The sequence below is a fragment of the Theobroma cacao genome, chromosome 2 (genome assembly GCF_053813885.1).
Source record: "Theobroma cacao isolate CCN51 chromosome 2, ASM5381388v1, whole genome shotgun sequence".
Lineage (NCBI taxonomy): Eukaryota > Viridiplantae > Streptophyta > Magnoliopsida > Malvales > Malvaceae > Theobroma > Theobroma cacao.
In genome coordinates, this window is record NC_142640.1 from 16,627,480 (window position 1) to 16,648,140 (window position 20,661).

Sequence of the window (20,661 nt, forward strand, 5' to 3'; positions counted from 1 at the left end):
GAGTGATCGTTTCACTCTAAGGACATAAAGAGAAATGAAATAGAAGTGTACTTATGATCACAAAGTTGATCTAAGTGGTACCAGTTGAGGTGATAAACACAATTACAAGGATGAGCGTTGAATGCAGTAAAGTGCAGAGAGATTTTTGCTAGATTTTTAGCTCTTTTTGCTTGGAAGCTTTCTATCTTCTCTTTATATGTTTTCTAACTGTTGAGAGACCTTTTTATACTTGAAGAAACAGCTTTGATGGCAGTTTGACAGTTTATGGTCGTTGGAAACAGTTGAGAGTTGGTTCTAGCCGTTAATCTGTCTTCTAATGCTCTGGTTCAAATTGCTGACAAAGAGCTTTTAGTCGACTAACTGCCTTCTTAGTCGATTAAGTTGGTTCTGTCTTTTGGCCTCAGTTTCTGGCAAAGAACACTTAGTCGACTAACTTATTTCTTGGTCGACTAAGTTGGTTATGTCTTGAAGTCCAGATTTCTGGCAGTAGCTTTTTAGTCAACTAACTCACTTCTTAGTCGACTAAGTTAGTTCTATTTCTCAATATTCTTCAGCCCGTCATTTCTCCAATTTGAATTTTAGCCAACCAATATTCTTCATTATTCAACTAAGAACCTTCCTTTTTGTTGATCAATCATTTTTCCTCATTCATATGATTTTTGATATACACTTTTAACGGATTGATTTATTATTTGTATACAATTTTTCGTCCTGCACACTTAAGCAGAGATGTTATACACAAATGAATGTGAATGTTTTATTATCATAAAAAACTAATGAAGTCAACAATCTCCTCATTTTTTGATTATGACAAAATATTTCTTGATTAAAAGCACGATGTCTTTTTATTCTTTTTAATTCTGCAAAAATGAAGATTGCTCCCCCTTAGTGTGTGCTTATTTTGCTTATTCATTCCAGCAAATTTTATTCATGTCATATAGAAAATGATACTATACATTCAAAGTATATATATGTAGAAATATAAAGTGATTTATAGCAGGTGAATGTTGACAGATTATCATCAATATTTCAGCAGTGTCTGTCAACAATATATTGTTATCAGATTTTGTCTATGCCATTCATCATTCAACAGATATAATATACTTAGCATCCATATGTATTCACAAACACAATCCATTCACAATGTCATAATAAAAGTCAGTCATCAACATACTATCCCAATATCAGTTTAGCACCAGATTTTTATCAACAGTAGTAAAAATACCATAGACAGTAAGACATCATCAAATATTCAATCATCAATAACTAAATAACATAAACATATTAGCATTCCATTTTACACACAAAAATATAAACAACAAGGTTAAATTCAAGTGTTCAATTGTCAAAAGGGCACAAACAACAAATAACTAAAAAATAACAGTTAATGTTCTGAAATTGCCCCTAGATAGTTTCTACTTCCTATCTCCTCTAATCTTTCCATAATTTCTCCCCTAATCTTTCCCTTAATCTTTCCATAATTTCTCCCCCAAGGTCCTTACCACACTTCTCTCCCTTTTTGTCATCATCAATTCCTAATCATTTTCTGAGGATGATGACGTAGAGGATTCATCATCAGTGTAGTATTTGACATTGAGGGGTTGAGGAGAGGATTCTGGTTAAGGAGATGGTTGAGGTGGTGATATTTCAGGGGATTATTCAGGGGATGAAATTTCAAAAGGGTTTTGAGGAGAGCAGATTGGTGTTGGCTTGGCTTTCTCAACCAATCTGGATGATTTCCTCCTTTTGATGAACTTTGTTTTAGTTGCCATTGTTTTCTTGCCCATGCTAGGTGGTTTGGACTTGACTTGGGGAGCAGTAGTGGTCTTTGCTTTTCTTTTTCCAAGTTTCCCTTCTACAGTAGGAGCTGATGCAGATGCTGCTTGCTGAGCTTTTGCCTTAGCTACCTCTTTCTCAGCTTGCTCCTCTTGAACCATTTGATGGAAAAGTCCCATGATTGAAACCTCTTCAGAATGTGGAGGAGATGGTTGAGGTTAGGGTTCAGAAGGAAGATTTTCATTAAGTGATCCAAGCTCCTCGGTTCCTTGTACTGATTCTTCCTTGTCCTGAGGCTCAAGTGAGGGGGATTTTCTTCTGTTGTTCCACCTCAGGTTCATGACCTTCAGCTTGCACCTCAGCTTTTTGTCTTGCTGGAGCTAGGCTAGGAGTTGCAGAGTTGTCTGCAGTAGTTGATTCAGATGGCATTTTTTCTTTTCCTTTCATTTTGCTTTCCATTTCTGTTAACCTTTCTTCAATTTTTTGAATTGTTGCTCCTTGATTTGTGAGTTTCCCATCAATTCTCATTAGCAGATTAAAGATTACTTCATTGGAGAATTGAGATGGTGTTGCCTCTGGTTGAGCAGATAAGAAGGATTCTTTTTCTAGACCAGTATTGGAGGTTTTAATGTATCTTTCTCCATCGAGTTTATACCCCATTTTAGGCAAGCATCCTAGATAAATGGCTTGGTCTCTGATTTTGACCTTGTTTGCCTCATATCTAGAACTCTAAATTCCTTTCTTTTGCACTAGAGAAGTGATGATATTTTCATAAGGCAAGTTTATCTTCTCCAGTCTGCATGCTCTCCTCATTCTTTCAATCATAAACCTACCCAGATTAAGTGCAACACCACTAAATGCATGTTCCATTAGCCATAAATCTTGGAGGCTTTCACTCCTGCCATGAATATTGGCGGTAACAAAGTAATGTAGAATCCTTATTTGAAGACTTGTAATAAGCCCGACATTACTCTTGGAAAAATACTTTTCTCTTTTCCCTGTGATAACTTTCCACAAGAATGAGGGGTCATACTTCTCAAGGAATTCAAATTCTCCCTCATTACACTCTATTTTAAGAAGTTCACCTAAATCTGCAGTAGCGACAGTAAATTCTTTCCCATTCAAAAGCACATTCAGACCCTCATCAGAATAGTCATCAAGATTTTCCACTTCATCCTTGTCAACAACTATACTCGAATAGAATTCTTTAACTAAACTAGCACTGTATGATCGGTTTTTAAATATGTTGAACTCCTTCAATTTTAATTCTTCAAAATAATCTGATAGACTTGTCAGGATTTCAGGCATTTCACAAAAGCTTTTCCAATCAATATATTTTACACAAGTGATAGGTGCATTCTTTATTTTCCTAAGTCTCTCTTCATGTACTTTATTTTTGAATTTAGAAGATGAAGTAGTACCTTTCTTGTGCGATTTGCTATTATCTTTCTTCTTTTCAAATTTGTGGCTCTTCGATTTTTCAGATTCTTTACTTATAGATCTTGACTCAATCCTCTTCTTTTTCTTCAGTTTTTCAGCTTTCAGACTTTCTTCCATCGGTCGTTTACCTTTCTGCTTCTCCAGAAGTTCTTGAGATTTTCCTAACTTCATCATTTAGTTTGGATGATTTTGGACTCAAGGTTTTGAATGGTTGAGAGGCGCGGGTTTCAATTTCAGGCGTTGGTTTTAGCAAAGAGAGAATGTAAAGAAAATAGGTTGAGAGTAGTTTAATTCCAAAAGAAAAACTTTCGGACTCCCCCTATTTAAGTGCAGTTAGTAACTTCCCCTTCAAAATTCAAAAATTGTCTCCTAATTTTATTTTTGGTTTGGGCGGTTTTTCCTTCTCTATTTTAATTCTCGGTAAGCAGTTTCTTCTCATATTTTATTCCTCCTGCCTTTAACTTAATTGAGTCTTATTATTTAATGAGACAGAATGCTCTTAGTTGACTAAGATCTCTCTTAGTCGACTAAGTGCCTTCTATTTTATGTGTATGAGTTAAAAATTTACCTACAACTCCGCATATTAATCATCCCTAAATTTCTTCTAATCTCACAATCTATCTTCATGTAAAAGTTTGGTAAAGATGTCAGCTAATTGATGCGAAGATTCACAAACTCAATTTTAATATCACCCTTCATTACATGGTCTTTAACAAAATGGTGCCTAATCTCAATGTGCTTAGTCCTAGAATGCTGCACAGGATTTTTAGATATATTGATTGCACTTGTGTTGTCACAGAAAATTGGTACATTATGTACTGTTATTCCAAAATCTCATAGTTGTTGTTTGATTCACAAAATCTGAGCACAACAACTACCTAAGGAAATATACTCTACTTCAGCTGTAGAGAGTGCTACAGAATTTTGTTTCTTACTTGACCAGGATACTAGCATACTTCTTAAAAATTGACATGTTCCACTAGTGCTCTTTCTATCGGTTTTGCTTCCTGCAAAGTTTGCATATAAATAGCCTACAAGATTAAATAATGATTCTCTAGAGTACCATATTCCTAAGGTTTGTGTTTCTAAGAGATATCTAAAAATTCTCTTAACAGCAGTTAAGTGTGATTCTTTAGGTTGTGACTGAAATCTAGCACACAAACACACACTAAACTAAATATATGGTCTGCTTGTTGTTAAGTAGAGTAATGATCCGATCATACCTCTGTAGAGCTTTTGATCAACATCCTTTCCTTTTTCATCTAAATCAAGTCTGGTGGATGGACTCATTGGTGTACAAATGGATTTTCAGCTTGAGCATATCAAACCTTTTGAGCATGTTTTGAGTGTATCTTTCTTGGTGGATGAAGATTCCTTTCTCGCTTTGTTTAATTTAAAGACTAAGAAAATACTTCAGCTCACCCATCATGCTCATCTCAAATTCACCCTACATTTCTTGAGCAAAGTTCTTGCATAAAGCCTCATTAGTTGCACCAAATACAATGTCATCCACATAAATTTGAACAACGATTAAATCCTTTATGTATCTTTTAATAAACAATGTAGTATCAATGCTACCCTTAACATATCCTTTTTCAATTAGAAATTCCGAAAGCCTCTCATAGCAAGCTATAGGAGCTTGTTTCAATCCATACAAGGCTTTGTGAAGTTTGAAAACATGATCTGGTTTTTCAAAGTCTTCAAATCCTAGTGGTTGTTCTACATACACTTCCTCTGAATAAATTCATTTAAAAATGCTCTCTTTACATCCATTTGGTACAATTTAAAATTCATAAAGCATGCAAAAGCAAGCAACAATCTTATGGCTTCAATTCTAGCAACCGATGCAAAGGTTTCATCATAGTCAATTCTTTCCTCTTGGTTGTATCCTTGGGCTACCAACCTAGCTTTATTTCTAACAACATTTTCTTGCTCTTTTACTTTATTTCTAAACACCCATTTTGTTCCAACAATAGGGTGGTTTAAAGGCATAGAGACTAATGACCACATGGTTTCTTTTGAATTGATCAAGTTCCACTTGCATGGCCAATATCCAACTTTCCTCTTTTTTTGCTTCATCAAATGTCTTAGGCTCAATTTGATATATGAAAGCTGAAAACTCACAGGTCTTTCTTGTTGCTCTTTTAATCTTAACTCTTTGAGAAATGTCAACTATGATTTGTTCTTGTGGATGGTCTTTTGCATATCTTCAACTCCGTGGAAGATCACTATGTTGAATTTCTGTTCTTTGCAAATTTTCTAGAGGTGGAGTTTCATTTTCTTTTCTAGGTGAGCTTTCTTCATTATTTTTATTGTTCTCTAAGCTCATTTATTCTATTTGCCTTTCTAAGATTTCTACACCATCATCATCAGCATGGATTTCCTTTTGTAAGCATTGGACTCATCAAAAACTACATGAATTGATTCCTCAACAGTTAAAGTTCTTTTGTTGAAAACTTTATAGGGCTTTGAGTTTAATGCATATTCAAAAAATATTGCCTCATCACTCTTTGCATCAAATTTGCCTAATGACTATTTTCCATTGTTTAACACAAAACATTTACAACCAAAACTCCTAAGTTGTGAAATATTAGGTTTCTTACCTTTGTAAAGTTCATATGGAGTCTTTGATATCATGGCTCTAATTGAAACTCTATTAAGTATATATGCTGCTGTGTTCACTGCCTCAGCAAAAAAATATTTTAACAGGTTATTCTCACATAACATAGTTCTAGCCATTTCTTTTAAGGTTCGATTTTTTCTCTCTACAACTCCATTTTTGCTGGGGTGTTCTACGTGCAAAAAAATTATGACCCAATCACTTTTCATTGTAAAATTTCTCAAATTCATCATTTTCAAATTCTTCTCCATGATCACTCCTAATACTAACTATGGTTAATCCTTTCTCATTCTCAACTTTCCTACAATGACTTATAAATGCTGGTGGGGCATCATTCTTATGAGCAAGAAAATAAACCCAAGTGTACCTAAAGTAGTCATCAACTAGCACAAAGCCATAAGATTTTTCTCTTAAACTAGTTGTACTTATTGGACCAAATAGATCAATGTGTAACAATTCAAGAGGTCTAGTTGTTGACACAATCTTCTTAGTCTTAAAGGATGTTCTAACTTGTTTTCTTAGTTGGCAAGCATCACATATTTTATCATTTTCAAATTTTATATCCGGCAGTCCAACAACTAGATTTTTCTTGATTAATTTTGACATTGTATGCATGCTTACATGACCTAGTCTCCTATGCCATAGCCAGCTATCATTTTCAGCATTTGCCATTAAATACATTTCACAATTCATTTCAAGATCTTCAAGAAATACAACATACATATTTTTTAATCTTCTTCTTATAAATGAGACTTTATTGGTGCTTATATCTATCACTTCACACTTATTTGAATCAAAGCATACTTTAAATCCTTTATCACACAATTGACTAATGCTCAATAAATTATGTTTTAATTCTTTAACCAATAACACATGATTGATTTGAGTTTGAGAGTTCTTACTAACCGTTCCTATACCATGGATTCTACCATTTGAATCATCTCCAAAAGATACGCTTCCTCCTTTTTTTTTGTCTAACTTAGCAAATAGCATTTCATCTCCTGTCATATGTCTTGAGTAGCCACTGTCCATATACCAAGGCTGTTTCTTCTTGAGTTGAGCTCTTGAACATGTCTCCTTTAAGTGCAGCTTAACCTACAAAATCTAATTCAGTTTTTCTTTATAGGTACCCATACCTTGATGGGTCCTTGATTCTTAGTTGCAATATAGGATCCTTTTGGAATCCATATTTTTTTTGTTTTTTTAGGGTACCTATACCTTGATGGGTCCTTGATACTTTTTCTTTATAGGTACCCATACCTTGATGGGTCCTTGATACTTTTTCTTTATAAGTTGCAATATGGGTACCTATAGGATCATTTTTTTAAAACAATCATATGATAAATGTTCATGTTTTCCACAACTATAGCATCTAGATAAAGCATTATCATAATTTTTCTTCAAAAATGTGTTCCTACTTGATGTTTCCCTTTTTAAACATTTGAGAGATGTGTTTTCATCAAGTGTTTTTTGCAAAGCTTCAGATTTATTATCCAGCTCTAATTTTAAAACTTCAAAATCTGTTTGAGTGTTCTAACTCAATTTGCAAAAAATTTCTTTGCTCAAAAACAAAGTTGAACTCTTTTTTTATATTTTTCAAATCATTTTCAAGTGATGCAGTCTTTTTCTTTAAAGTCTTGTATTTTGAAAAGAGTTTCAAATTCATCATAAAGGCATTCATACTAATCTTATAAATCATCAATAGAAATATCACAGGGGGATGAGGATACCTCAGATTCATTATCTTGTGCCATCAAACACAGGTTTGCTCTTTTCTCAGCTTTTTCTTCCTTACTTTCAGAACTTGAAGTGTCACTGTCTAACCAAGTAGTTGCCACCATTGCCTTCTTTGATTTCTTGTTTTTCTTTGGAGTCTCATCTTTCAGTAATGGGCATTCGAACTTAAAATGTCCAGGCTTTTTGCATTCAAAGCAAGTTAGCTCACTCTTTTTGTTGGGGTCATTTTTGTTTCTAGTTCTCCATGAAAAACCTTGATCTTTTTTAAACCCTTTTCTAGCCAATCTTTGGTTTCTTTTGTCCATAAGTTTTCTGAATTTCCTTGCAACTAGTGCTAACTCTTCATCATCATCACAGGATAGCTCTTCTAGCTCTTCTTCAAGAGTGCTAGCTTTTAGTGCAATGCTATTTTTCTTTTCTTTTGCTTCCTTACTATCTTCTTCATCCTCTTCCTTGAGTTCTAGTTCATGAGTAAGGAGAGAACCACAAATCTCATCTAGAGTAATAACATTTAGGTCCTTGGCTTCTCAGATTGCAGTCACTTTAGGTTTCTAATTTTTTGGTAAGTTTTTAAGAAGTCTTTTAACAATCTCATGCTCAGGTATTGGTTTGCCTAGCTGACTAAGTTTGTTTGTGATGTTTGTGAATCTATTTAACATGCTAGTAATATCTTCATCAAGTTTCATCTTTAAACATTTCATAATTATGGGTCAAGAGGGCTATCTTGGATTTCTTGACTTGAGAAGTCCCTTCATGGATAATCCTAAGTTTATCTCACACTTATTTAGTTGTTATATAGCTTGATATTTTTTTAAATTTGGTGGGAGTTAAGGCACAATGCAATGTATTGATAGCCTTAAAATTTGTTTGGACTCTCTTAGTTTCAACCTCGGTCCATTCAGACCTTGGCTTAGAGATCATCTCATTTGTCACTATATTTAAAGTTGAGGGAATGAATGGTCCATCAGTTATGACATCTCACATCTCATAATCAATTGTTATAATATATATTGACAACTTAGTGCTCCAATAAGGATAGTTAGAGCCATCAAACGAAGGTGGTCTGTTTGTTGATTGTCCTTCAGCAACTACTGATTTTAGTTGAGCCATTTGGATCTTCCCAAGGGTGTTAGACCTTAATGACGGGTTAGGCTTTGATACCACTTGTTGGTCCCAAATAATGTGGTAAAAGGGGGGTGAATAGCACTTTTTGACTCTTGACAAAAGGAGGAACTAATTTGAAAAGCAATGAAAATAAAAACATAGTAGACAATGCGCAGGAATTTAGAGTGGTTCGGTCCAAGACCTACATCCACTACCTTGATTATCTAACCAATCCACTAAGAACCGGTGAAATTAACAAGCTTTCACCAAACTTTACAATGGCTTTTATTAGGCTTAGCCAAAATCTTTCACAATAGTTTTTCTCGAGCTCAACTATAACCCAACACCTAACTTTTCAAGGCTAAGTTAGAACCTTTACACTCAACCAAGCTAACCCAAGCTTGATTGAACCCCTTAGAGTGACCCTTTCACTCTAAGGACATAAAGAGAAATGAAAAAAAAGTGTACCTATGATCACAAAGTTGATCTAAGTGGTACAAGTTGAAGTGCAAAACACAATTACAAGGATGAGCATTGAGTGCAGTAAAGTGCAAAGAGATTTTTGCTGAATTTTTAGCTCTCTTTGCTTGGAAGTCTTCTATCTTCTCTTTATATGTTTTCCAACCGTTGGGAGACCCTTTTATACTTGAAGAAAAAACTCTGATGGCAGTTTGACAGTTTATGGCCATTGAAAATAGTTGAGAGTTGGTTTTAGCCGTTAATCTGTCTTTCAGTGCTCTGGTTCAAATTGCTGACAGATAGCTTTTAGTCGACTAACTTCCTTCTTAGTCGATTAAGTTGGTTCTATCTTCTGGCCTCAGTTTCTAGCAGAGAACACTTAGTCGACTAACTTATTTCTTGGTCGACTAAGTTGGTTCTGCCTTGAAGTCCATATTTCTGGCAGTAGCTTCTTAGTCAACTAACTCACTTCTTGGTCGATTAAGTTGGTTCTGTTTTTTAATACTCTTCAGCCTGCCATTTCTTCAATTTGAATTTTAGCCAACCAATATTTTTCATTGTTCAACTAAGGACCTTCCTTTTTGTTGAGCAGTCATTTTTCCTAATTCATATGATTTTTGATATACACTTTTGACGGATTGATTTATTATTTGTATACAATTTTTTGTCCTGCACACTTAAGCAAAGATGTTAGACACAAATGAATAGGAATGTTTTATTGTCATCAAAAACTAATGGAGCCAACAAATCAACATCAAGCATTATCCTCTTTGTGGATAACCCATTCCAAAAGAATCTTCCTTGTATTTTATGAAGTTGATTTTTCACTTTTTTGAGCATTTGGAACAATGACACATAGTAGATGGATAAGCTCCTTAAGATGGAATGTAAGATTATTACCCTTTTGCCAATGGAAAGTACTTTCGATTTTCAACTTGAAAGTCTAGATTCGAATCTCTCCATAACCAGCTTCCACACTTTAATGGAGTTCTAGCTTGCAATTAAGGGTAGCCCAAGATATGTGGACCTTTCTACCTTGAATGATATCCCACTTGGCCAGTCCTTAACAACCTTCTTACCACACTGAAGAGATGTTCTTTTGAAAATTAACCTCTTAACCCCAAAATGACTTGGTAGCATTTGAATATTCTCTTGACATTTATCAGACACTCTAATTTTGATTCACAAAACATCGTGTCATTTACATATTAGAGATGAGAAATTTCCAATCCATTTGTATAAATCTCTACCCTTTGCAAAGGCCTATGCTTATCGCTTTGTTCAGCAAACAACTGATAACATCTTCTACTATATTGAAAAGGAAGAGTAATAATTGGCACCTTATCTCAATCCTTTCTTTTTTGAATTGTCTCATTAGTGTCCCATTAATCAACAAAGATATTAAGGTTGAAGAAATACATTATTTAACTCCACTTTGATCCAATCATCCAATGCCAAATCCAAAAAATTTCAATTGATGCTATCGTTTGTCTTTTCTAAATCAACTTTGAATTCAAAAAGTCTATCATCCCATTTGTAATTAGTGAGCAAACAATAATTTGCCTTCTTTTGATAAAATCAAATTAATTTCGCCCAACATCTTCTCTACAACTTGCCGCAAGCGGTTTGTTACTACCTTGGCAACAACCTTATAAACACTACAACCAAACTAATAAGTCCATAGTCTTTGATGGTGGATGGATTTGGTGCCTTCGGAATAAGTTAAACAATCTTTGATGCAACCATTTAATGAGCATGACAAAAAGAATTCCCCCATGAAATTAATCACCTCCTCGTTGATTGTCAACCACTCCTTTTCATTGGCCTCTTTAATTTAGATGGAGCTTTGATTGTTAATTATCTACTTTCCAACTTTTTGAATAGATTACTTGGAAGTACCTCAATTGCATCCCAAGAAGTCGATCCTGTGAAAAACTAGAGAGAGATAATGTGGTTGTCAAATAATCAATGTTAGGTAATGTGAAATACAAATTAAAAGAAAAGTATATTAGGCATTTAAAACACTTATTTTCTAAGTTTTTCTTTTTCAACACTTCTTTAATTTTTTTTCTTCGCAATTAAGAATTAAAAGGAAAAATATAAAAAATGTTATATAAAATGGCATTGAAGATTTGGTGGTCACATCATTCTTTTGTCTTGGATTTAAACAGAATCAATTAAAATGATTATATTTTTGTACATTATGAAAATTTTCGTGATTTATACGTGACGAGTTAAAATTTAGTGAGAAAAGTAAGAAAAGTATGTAATTTTAATAACCTTTCATGAAAGTAACTTGTTCACAAAGCATGACGCAAAGGAAGAAAGAGAAATGTTGATGTTGATGACAGCAACAATAGTTAAATTTTGGCTTCAATATGGTGGCAAGTGGTGTCAATTTATGTAAGGTTATGCAAGTGAAAGATGATGCAATGATGGTAGGTGGAAGAAATAAAGTGATATTGAAGAATGATCCATTAATGCTACACAAAGAGCCAAATGGTGTCAATTTATGTAAGGTTATGCAATAAAAGTGAAAGATGATGCAACGATGGTAGGTGGAAGAAATAAAGTGATATTGAAGAATGATCCATTAATGCTACACAAAGAGAAATACCTTTTCCAAAATTCGAATAAAGAAAAGTTAAAATTCTAAACATTGGAGTTCTAATTCAATGCTTAATTATTCAACAATTTTCATCAGATGTAGATATGAATGCCAAGTTGAGATCAAGATTGTTACATAATTGTTCGACTTTTTCTCAATGAATTAATATTTTGAAATTCTTTTAAACATCAAATGATGGTGTTTAAAGCATGGATATGGCTCCATTCTTTGCATATGTGTTTTATAGGTGTCATACATATACAAACTAAGATATAATTGGGCATTTATTAAACATACTAGATAAGTTGAAAGCAAAATTTTTATATTGGACCTGAGATTGTACATGACGAAGATGTTGTGGTTGTAGTGAAGAGATGGAAAATTGTTGTCATCATTTATCAAAAAAAGTGCTGTCAACGAAGAAAGAGAAATGGTGATGATTGTTCAATTGTCTCTTCAATTCAATGTCATGTGGTGTTAACTTACATAAATGTAGCTTAGGTTAGGATTACAAGCAACTTTGCGTTTCAAAGAAGGAAAAGGAAATATCCAAGTAGATTTAAATTACGCCAAGTCAAGTGGGCTTTTGTTTGGAATCTCAAACTTAATAGGTGATATTTATTAGTCAAGTAAAATTATTGGGTCATAATAAGTGTTCTCTTTTAGTTTAAAATGGGAAGATTCTTGAAACCATTTATAAATTTGTGAATGACGTTAAAATTAGTTTAAGAAATTTTTTTTTAAAATGTAAAATAATAATATGTAATGAAGATATAAGTATCACAAATAAGCCAATGCATTAGGCTATCTCCAACAAAATGCAACTAACATAGAAAAAGAAAACAAGATAATGCTAACATAATCAAATAGAGCAACATAACCTAATTACACAGCAAGTTAATTAAATTTGTCCACATTTAGACTCAAAAAGAATATCAGAATTCCAAACTTTCTTTGCTCAAGCATTTAGCATAAAACTAATTCTGAACGAAAATCATGCAAACTTTTCACAAACATACTTGGCAAGTCATTGATTGACAATATGTGATTTACTTGAAAAAAAAATTATAAGGTCAATAAAATGATTATTCATGACCAAAAAGTATAATATATTGTAATGGTAAAATATTTTTAAAATATATGTAAGGAAAAGTGAACTACAAAATCAATAATCATTACCAATTGTTAAATTTTTTAATAATTGCTTTAATGATATTATATATAATTATCAATAATCATCATATTATTACATCATAAAACAGCATAATAATGTTCGTAGGATTAAAACAATTTAATAGAAAATAGGTGCTTATAGAACCCAATTATTTTCTTCAAAGTATGCAATATCATAGGGTAACTTCCAAGGGATAGTGTTTAAAAATTCACTTGTTCTAAAGTAAAAAATGCTTTATTTTACAAATTGTAAATGTACTAAGTGTATATGTCCATTATTAGGGATACTTGTTTGAGGCTCACATGAAGGACTTGCATGCTTCAATAATTTGTCTAGTTACACAATTTTCATATAAGATGTGAAAACCTTAGAACTCGTAGAAGCAAATCTTAAAGTCAAAGGTTTGATACGGTCTTAATTCATGGATGGGTATGTTATTATGAGAATCTATGATCACTCTATAGGTAGGAACTACAAGGTGAAGGAAAGAGAATAAAAGGAGGGGGGAAATGCAGGAGGCAGGGTACATAGATAAATTCTAACTGTGGCTGCTAACCTTCTAAGTCGCTTACGTTTCGATTATCCTTCGAATCATTTTGATTCAGTTATTAAATCTATTAAAATGGTATTAGTGTAATTCTTCAATCAATATAGCTTCTATCATTGGCAGATTTTTTCCATCTAAGTTTGACTCATCAACATACACAGTATCATGTTTATGTTTTACCACCAATTTATATGGATCGAATTAGGGATGGATCCAAAAAAATTATTCACCTTATCAGTATCATATAAGTTATATTTGTTTGGTTTGAGGTTTTTTTTCTTTCTTTTACTCTAAAAATAAGCAAACAAATTGAAACTCAAATTAGCAAATATGCCCATTTTAGAATCAATCTAAGTTTAAACACATTGTTTGACTCAATGTGGCTCACAAGTTTGAACTCGGTTTCAACTAATTTATGTTTAAACTTCATATTAAAACAGCTAGAAAGACTTGAATTGTAAACATTGAGAAATAGAGTGCAAACAATCAAAGGAAAGCCTTGCATGTGACAGACTCTTATAGTGAACTCAAAAGCAATAATAATAAATAACATTAAAAATATATATTTTTGGTAAATAAATTGCTTCTCCCTAATTAGAAGGGTTCCAAAAATTATATTGAATTAAAATTTCCTATGTATTCTTAGCAATTATTAAGGTTAAAATATATGTTCCTTGATGTAAATTAATTGTTATTAGGAACTGATTGATGATCTTTCAAGTCATTTCTCCATTATTATATCCATCTTTCATTTTTCAAAAAATAAAAAATCATTTTGAAAGGGAGAAGTAGGAAAGAAACAGTGCTAATCATTGTTAGTTTATTATTTCTTCAACTATAGAGTTCTTGCATATTAAGTAAAATAATGTTTAAAGAATTAATCTCAAATTTATAGTAAAAAAGTAGAAAATCTTATATTTTATATAGGAAGGTAAATGATATGTAATGTAAAAGTAAAACATTTATAAGTATTACACATGTTTTCATTGAAGCTACTAGATCATACTAAGTGTCAAAGGCTTAGAGAATGATTTGTTGACTAATAAAAGGATAATTTATTTTCATAGTTATGATTTAATCAGTGTAATCTTTTTACAGATTCTTTATATAAAAAAATCTTAAAATCATTGTTTTTCTCGTTTGATAGATTGGTAACTCTAGAAAACTATATGCCTTCGCTTATGATCATATTTACTATGTAGATAAATCGATGACTTTCCGCCAACAAATAGGCTTTTTTTGTCAATAAAGTTTATATTTGTGTGAATTTTTGTTCATAAACACAACACACTGATGGCTAGCTAGTTATGCAAGTTTTCAGCTTATGGGCTTAATATTGATAAGGAGTGGAACAAGGCAAAGTGAACTTCATGAGAGGAAATAAAAGGTCATCAAAAATTGGGATGACCTCTGGTGTGGCAATACAAGCTTGGTGTCATGATTTCTAAGCCTTGAAATAAAGTGATGGTGGCTAAAGATAGTTAGCTTGTTATAGATTTTTACTTGAGTTAGTGTTTTGATTTTCTTTGGTTATATACCTTGTGAAGATGAATTATTCTTTGTTTCTTTTTATGTAAACATTGTTTGAGCATACACTAATTCGAAGGTTGCCTAACCACATTGTAGCCAAATTTTTTAAAGCAAGTACATTATTATCAAGAAATTAGTTCTATTATTAAACTATGGCTAAATAAGCTACACACATTATGTTGAAGATCCTTAAATGTTTATATTAACTTTTAAGTAAAACCATTTTGAGAATTCCAAGAATGATCCAAATGTTAACTTGTTAGAAATGAAAGGCATGGGAAATACATGTAGCATCATCACAAGTGGATGCTTTAAATATTGTCATGAGATCAATTTTCACTTCCTACATATATATATATATACATATATCACTTTTTATATATATTATAACACAATAAAAGTTCATATATAAACATTGGCATGTTTACTTTGTTGATACTCAAATGGAGCCTTTGTAAACTTTGACATTATTTGCTTTTTACTATGGTTTATTTTTCACATGATAGAATTTGTAATTTTGATTTATGTTAATGAAATTGGAAGAAAGAACATTTGTATAGTAATATGAAAACTACACAACGATTGGAATTATGAAAGATGTAATCATGTTGATAGGATGTGGAAATGATAACAGTCAAGGTAGCAAAGTTTGAAGTAGTTATGTAGGAGGCAACAATACATGAAGATGATAGTAAAAATATCTTTGGTGAGCTACAAAAAAGATTGGTGGATTGATGATGTTGGAGTGGTAATCGTAGTAGTGATTGTAGAATTAATGGGTTATTAACAAAGATTATTACCCTATACACTAGTGGTGGACTTAAAAAATTCCACAAGTGAATTTAAGTAATTGCCATGTGTGTCTTTAACTACACATTTTTACTTAATATTTGACTTTCTTATTCTTAGTAACAAACATATGGACTTTTAAAATCCACCACTTGTTTATGGAAATCCTATTAACCATTAAAGCTATAAGTGGTAATGTGGTAAGGAAGAACAAATATCTTGTTGAAAGGTAGTCAAATATTAAATATGTTAAAGCTTGTAAGGACCTACCTAAATTGGTGGAAATGGTGATATTGTTAGTAGGAAACAATTATAGTTTTGGTAGTTAATTTAAATGGAACATATTTAGGTTGTATGTGATTGTGGTGACTATAACAATAATGATTGCTGAGTCAAAAATGTGCTTGATATCATGAGTAAGATTTTGAAAATAATTATAATATGATTATTATAAAAGATTGTGTAATTCTTTGGCATTTCTTGTTTTTAAAACATTTTAAAATATTATGACACCCATATTGAAGAAAATATTTTATTTGGTTGACTGCACTCAAAATATCATGTTAACTATTATTCTTTCTAGAGTTTAGAGTAATTTTTTTTCAAAAGGCTAGTTGAAAGAGTGCCTCCTTTTTTTTGTTTTCATTGGGACTTTTTTTTTAGGACTGGGGGAGTGGGTGAGTACATGGACTTGAACTCTACCAGAGAAAAGAGACGTTAGTGTTAAGTGGTGTTAATTTTGCTATGGTTGAGATTGAGATTCTATAACAGCCTAATACTCGTGTTAGGTTTCTCCAGTGATTTCCTATTGGCTTTCGGTTGAATACATTTACATGATATCATATCCCAAGTTGTTTGATGGTATTTATTGTCGGTTTTCCACTTTGTAGGTGCAATTGTCTCATTATCTAAATCTAAGATACAAGAACAAAAATTTAAGATACAGGGCTTTGCTAGAGATAGTTTTAAAACTAGATGGCAATTCACAAGCAACAAATTGTGTTAGATGTTAAGTTATATACGTTATTCTATCAATAGCAGACATAATCGAGTTGGCAGTATAGGTGAGAATTTAGTAAAAGGGCAATAAGGAGGTTAGGTTGTAGGATATGCGAGTTTTGAAAGGTTTAAGAGGAGGGTGGAGTTTGTGTAAATATTAGAAATATTCATTATCATTGAAAAAAATATAAAGAGAGTTGAGCTTATAAAGATTGTTTTACATTTTTTCTTTGGGTAATGTATTTTTCTTTTAACTTTTTTCCATAAAATAATGCTTTATTAAAAATGAAAAAAGAATCAATAATTAGTATGTAAAAAATTAAATTAGGTATGACTTTAAAAAATCATATTTAATCAACTCAGGTCAATAAAAAACCTATCATGTCACCAGTTTTCTCATAAACCCGATTGGCCAATGTGAGTTTCTCTAGTTCAACTGCTAACGGTCCAATAAAGAACTGACCAAGGTCAAGGGTCGGGTCACTGGGTTGGCCAATCTGACTGTTGTTGAACCAGTTCAGTTCTGATAACCATGGTTTATTGTTGATAATAACTAACAAAATAGTTTTGTTGCTTGATCTGTTAAATTGATATAACATCCTTAAACATCTTACAATGGGGCATTTCGTAGAACAAAAAAATCCTTTTGAATACTAAATCTAGTGACTTTTGTTACTTTTTGCCTTGAGTTGATATAGAGTTATTATAATTGGGTGATGGTTTAAAACATGATAGTGATTACCCCTTTGACTTTTGATTGTCATATGCTCTTTTATCAGACTTCTAAAAGGAAAATGGCGACAATTACTATTGCATTGAGTGAGTGAAATCTAGTAGGCTTATGTTGAGTTGCGTATGGGGGCGCATTGGATCCCCATAGAGAACAAAAACTATTGCAACAAGGGACTTATATGAAGTCTGGTCCTAACTTCTACATTTGGGCCTTTGCTTGGCGAACTTCTTAAGCCATATCTGCTCAATAGGTTGTTTGGTTTTGTGGGAATGATCAATGGAAGGTTTGTCTTTGTTGGTTGGTCCTCTTCCATTGTCAAGTAGGTGATTCCCACATTGATTTCCATAGTTGAATGGGGAAAATTGCTTCACTTTCAGATGCTTGATGTGGATGAGATTCTATCATTGGTGGACTTCTCATCTTGTTTTTACCATAAAACTTAGGAATCAAAGCCTAGAATCTTTTGTTAACAACATGGCAGCAAGTTAAATTTTTTGGCTTAGCATTTGCAAGTGTTATGAGAATGTGGTATATGGTGATTCTTGAGGAAACAACTAGGATTGACATTGTTCTTTGGTATCCAGTATATCGAAAATCAAGGAGAGGAGAAAAAGGCACACCAAACCTATGGTAGTCGATGGTACCTATGCTTGGTTGCTTAAGTGGCTTGCTCAAGAAAACCTGGGAAAAGAGGGGTGGATGTGGAACCCTAGTGTGTTAGATCAATTTTTCATGAGTAGAAGAGATTGACTTTGAGGGATGATTCAAGCGGAAATTGGTACCATGGGAGGAGGTCATCTCTTAGCTAGTAACACTGTCACAATATCACTTCCACTCTTCCAGTTTTCTTTCTTTGTGTGGGCAGTTGTATTCTGTTAAATATAGGTTTGAAGAGTTGTTTTTGAAGTATAAATGACTTGATCATGAAGGTTAGACAAATTATGGTGATGATTGTCTGGTTTAAGCTGGTGGAACCTTATTGGTGCCAACATCCATTAGAGCTATCCAATGTTGCAGATTGGGAGACTTATATGCACCTTCATAGATTTCTTCCCTGAATGGAGTGAATCAGGACCCCGATTGAAGGAACTTTCTAAAGCTGTGATGCTAGCAACTATGTTTCTGGTTCCCTATTTTTGGTCTTTTGGTTTTACATTAATTGTTGACTCATCTCTTGTGAGCTCATTTGTATTCAATAATTTATACCTAAAACTTATTTCATTGTGTTCCAAGTACTACATTTACTCTGCTTTAGACCTTAGTTTGTTTTGCCTAATCAGCCCTTTTTTCTGTCAAACATCAATGTGTGAATATTCCCCAGCGAACATACACATAAATGTTAAAAGCTGTTAGTATGGTTGCCTCATACAGCTCCTGTTGTTGAAATCTTTTGTAGCATTGTCCTCCAAGACATCATATAAGATAGCAAATCCTTACATAAAATGTTCATGGCTTGGACAACTTTTCCATTGGTAATGTTTCATGCAAATACTAAATAGCTTTGATCTACTTTTGGTTTTAATGACTAATGCAATCAGCTCTTTTGGCAGTTTGACCAAGATTCTTGAACGTTATCGATGTCACTATGAACAGGAATCTGAGGCTTCTAAAGATGTTAATGAAGCCGTAAGTGATCCTTCTCCCTTATACAGTGAGCTTAATGCTGTCAACCGCATGTTGAAAAATATCTTTTTTTTAAATGAGGTCATCTAAATGATTTAAAAATTAATCAACTAAATAGCTCATACTCCACTTCTGCAAAAAAGGTTCTGGGTTGACTTGTTGCTGGTGGTTCTCTACCAGAACACCACTAAAATGCTAAAACCTTTAATAGGAGACCCATGTTTTTTAAGAGCTCTTGGCTTCAAAGCTGATTTACAGATGTTCTATTGGATATAGATCACTTGTGAATCTACAAAGCATCTGAACTGTGTGATCAAATTTGGCCCTACTACTGTTCAAAATTGCTGTCACATAAGCTTGCATGAGCATGTGAGGCTGTGCAAATAACTCTAATTGTCAGTTTGTCAGCATGCTCTCCAAAGGACCTTATGCTAAATTATAATTTGATCAGCCATCCATAGGACCTTATGCTGGTAATTATAGGATCATAGATACTGACATCCTTTACTTAATAGTGATTAGCAATCAACCAGAGCTTGCTTCACTGTAATTTTTACTAATATGCGTTTTCTTGCTCATTGACAATGTGAGCTTCATGCAGGTTTATATTCTTTTTAATAAACCTAGACATCTCCTGGTAATATTTTTGGTTCAGAGGATATTCCAAACAAGTACGTACATTTACATCTAGGGTTTCTGTGGAGTGAATTTGTTCTCTAACTACATTGATGCTGCTTGTACTTTGCATCCCATTATCTTTATGAGTAGGCATGTTCTCCATATGCTTTTAACATGATCCTGCTAATCTCTGAGAATGTAATGATCTAACGCCTATTGGTCCTCCAGTTAATCATTAAACTGAAGTATGGACTTCAAACATCAGTTAGTCAAGCTTATGAGGAGTTTTGTCTTATTATATTGCAATGAGCTTCTAGGTACGGTCTACTGTGGTATTTCTCGTCAATATTCACTAAGTAGCCCAAATTGTTTTTCTACAGCTCCGTTCACATACAGAGCTACTGCATATAGTGCAAAGGTGATTTTCTTAATCCTTATTGGTATACTAAAAGGTATCATACGAGTTGTGGTTTGACATATCAGTTTGTTTTGACAGCCAACTGGAAGAACCAAATGTTGAGCAGCTGAGTCTGATGGACCTTGTAAACTTGGAGAAACAACTTGATATGGCACTTTCCGAAACAAGAGCTAGAAAGGTTAGTATCCCGTATTGAAGAAAATATGGCACATCAGGGTAACAATCTTGTGTAAGCTACTTGTTTTGTCCTAAGAAATCAGATCTTATGTTTTTGATCTACAATTTGGAAATCTTTTGCAAAACCTCAGCTACGCACTCACCTCTTATCTTAGAGAAGTGTACACGTTCCTGCTACTCTCTTCAGTTGTTAGCTTTCATTCAAGCTTGTACAATACAATTGGAGTGTAGAGGAGATTAACTGTCTATTTGATTCTTCCATATTATTGAACTACCCGCTGGGATAAGGTAATGCTCCATTGTTAATGT

General features: G+C 33.0%; 1 protein-coding gene across 1 annotated transcript in view; it reads left to right on the plus strand.

Moving 5' to 3' along the window:
• Positions 1-20,661, plus strand: part of LOC18608962 (agamous-like MADS-box protein AGL27) — a 32,026-nt gene that overhangs the window by 7,819 nt on the left and 3,546 nt on the right. The window contains exons 2-4 of the mRNA XM_007043892.3: positions 19,067-19,142; positions 20,138-20,175; positions 20,254-20,353. Of these exons, the coding sequence (XP_007043954.2) occupies positions 19,067-19,142; positions 20,138-20,175; positions 20,254-20,353 (214 nt within the window). The remainder of the gene's footprint in view (positions 1-19,066; positions 19,143-20,137; positions 20,176-20,253; positions 20,354-20,661) is intronic.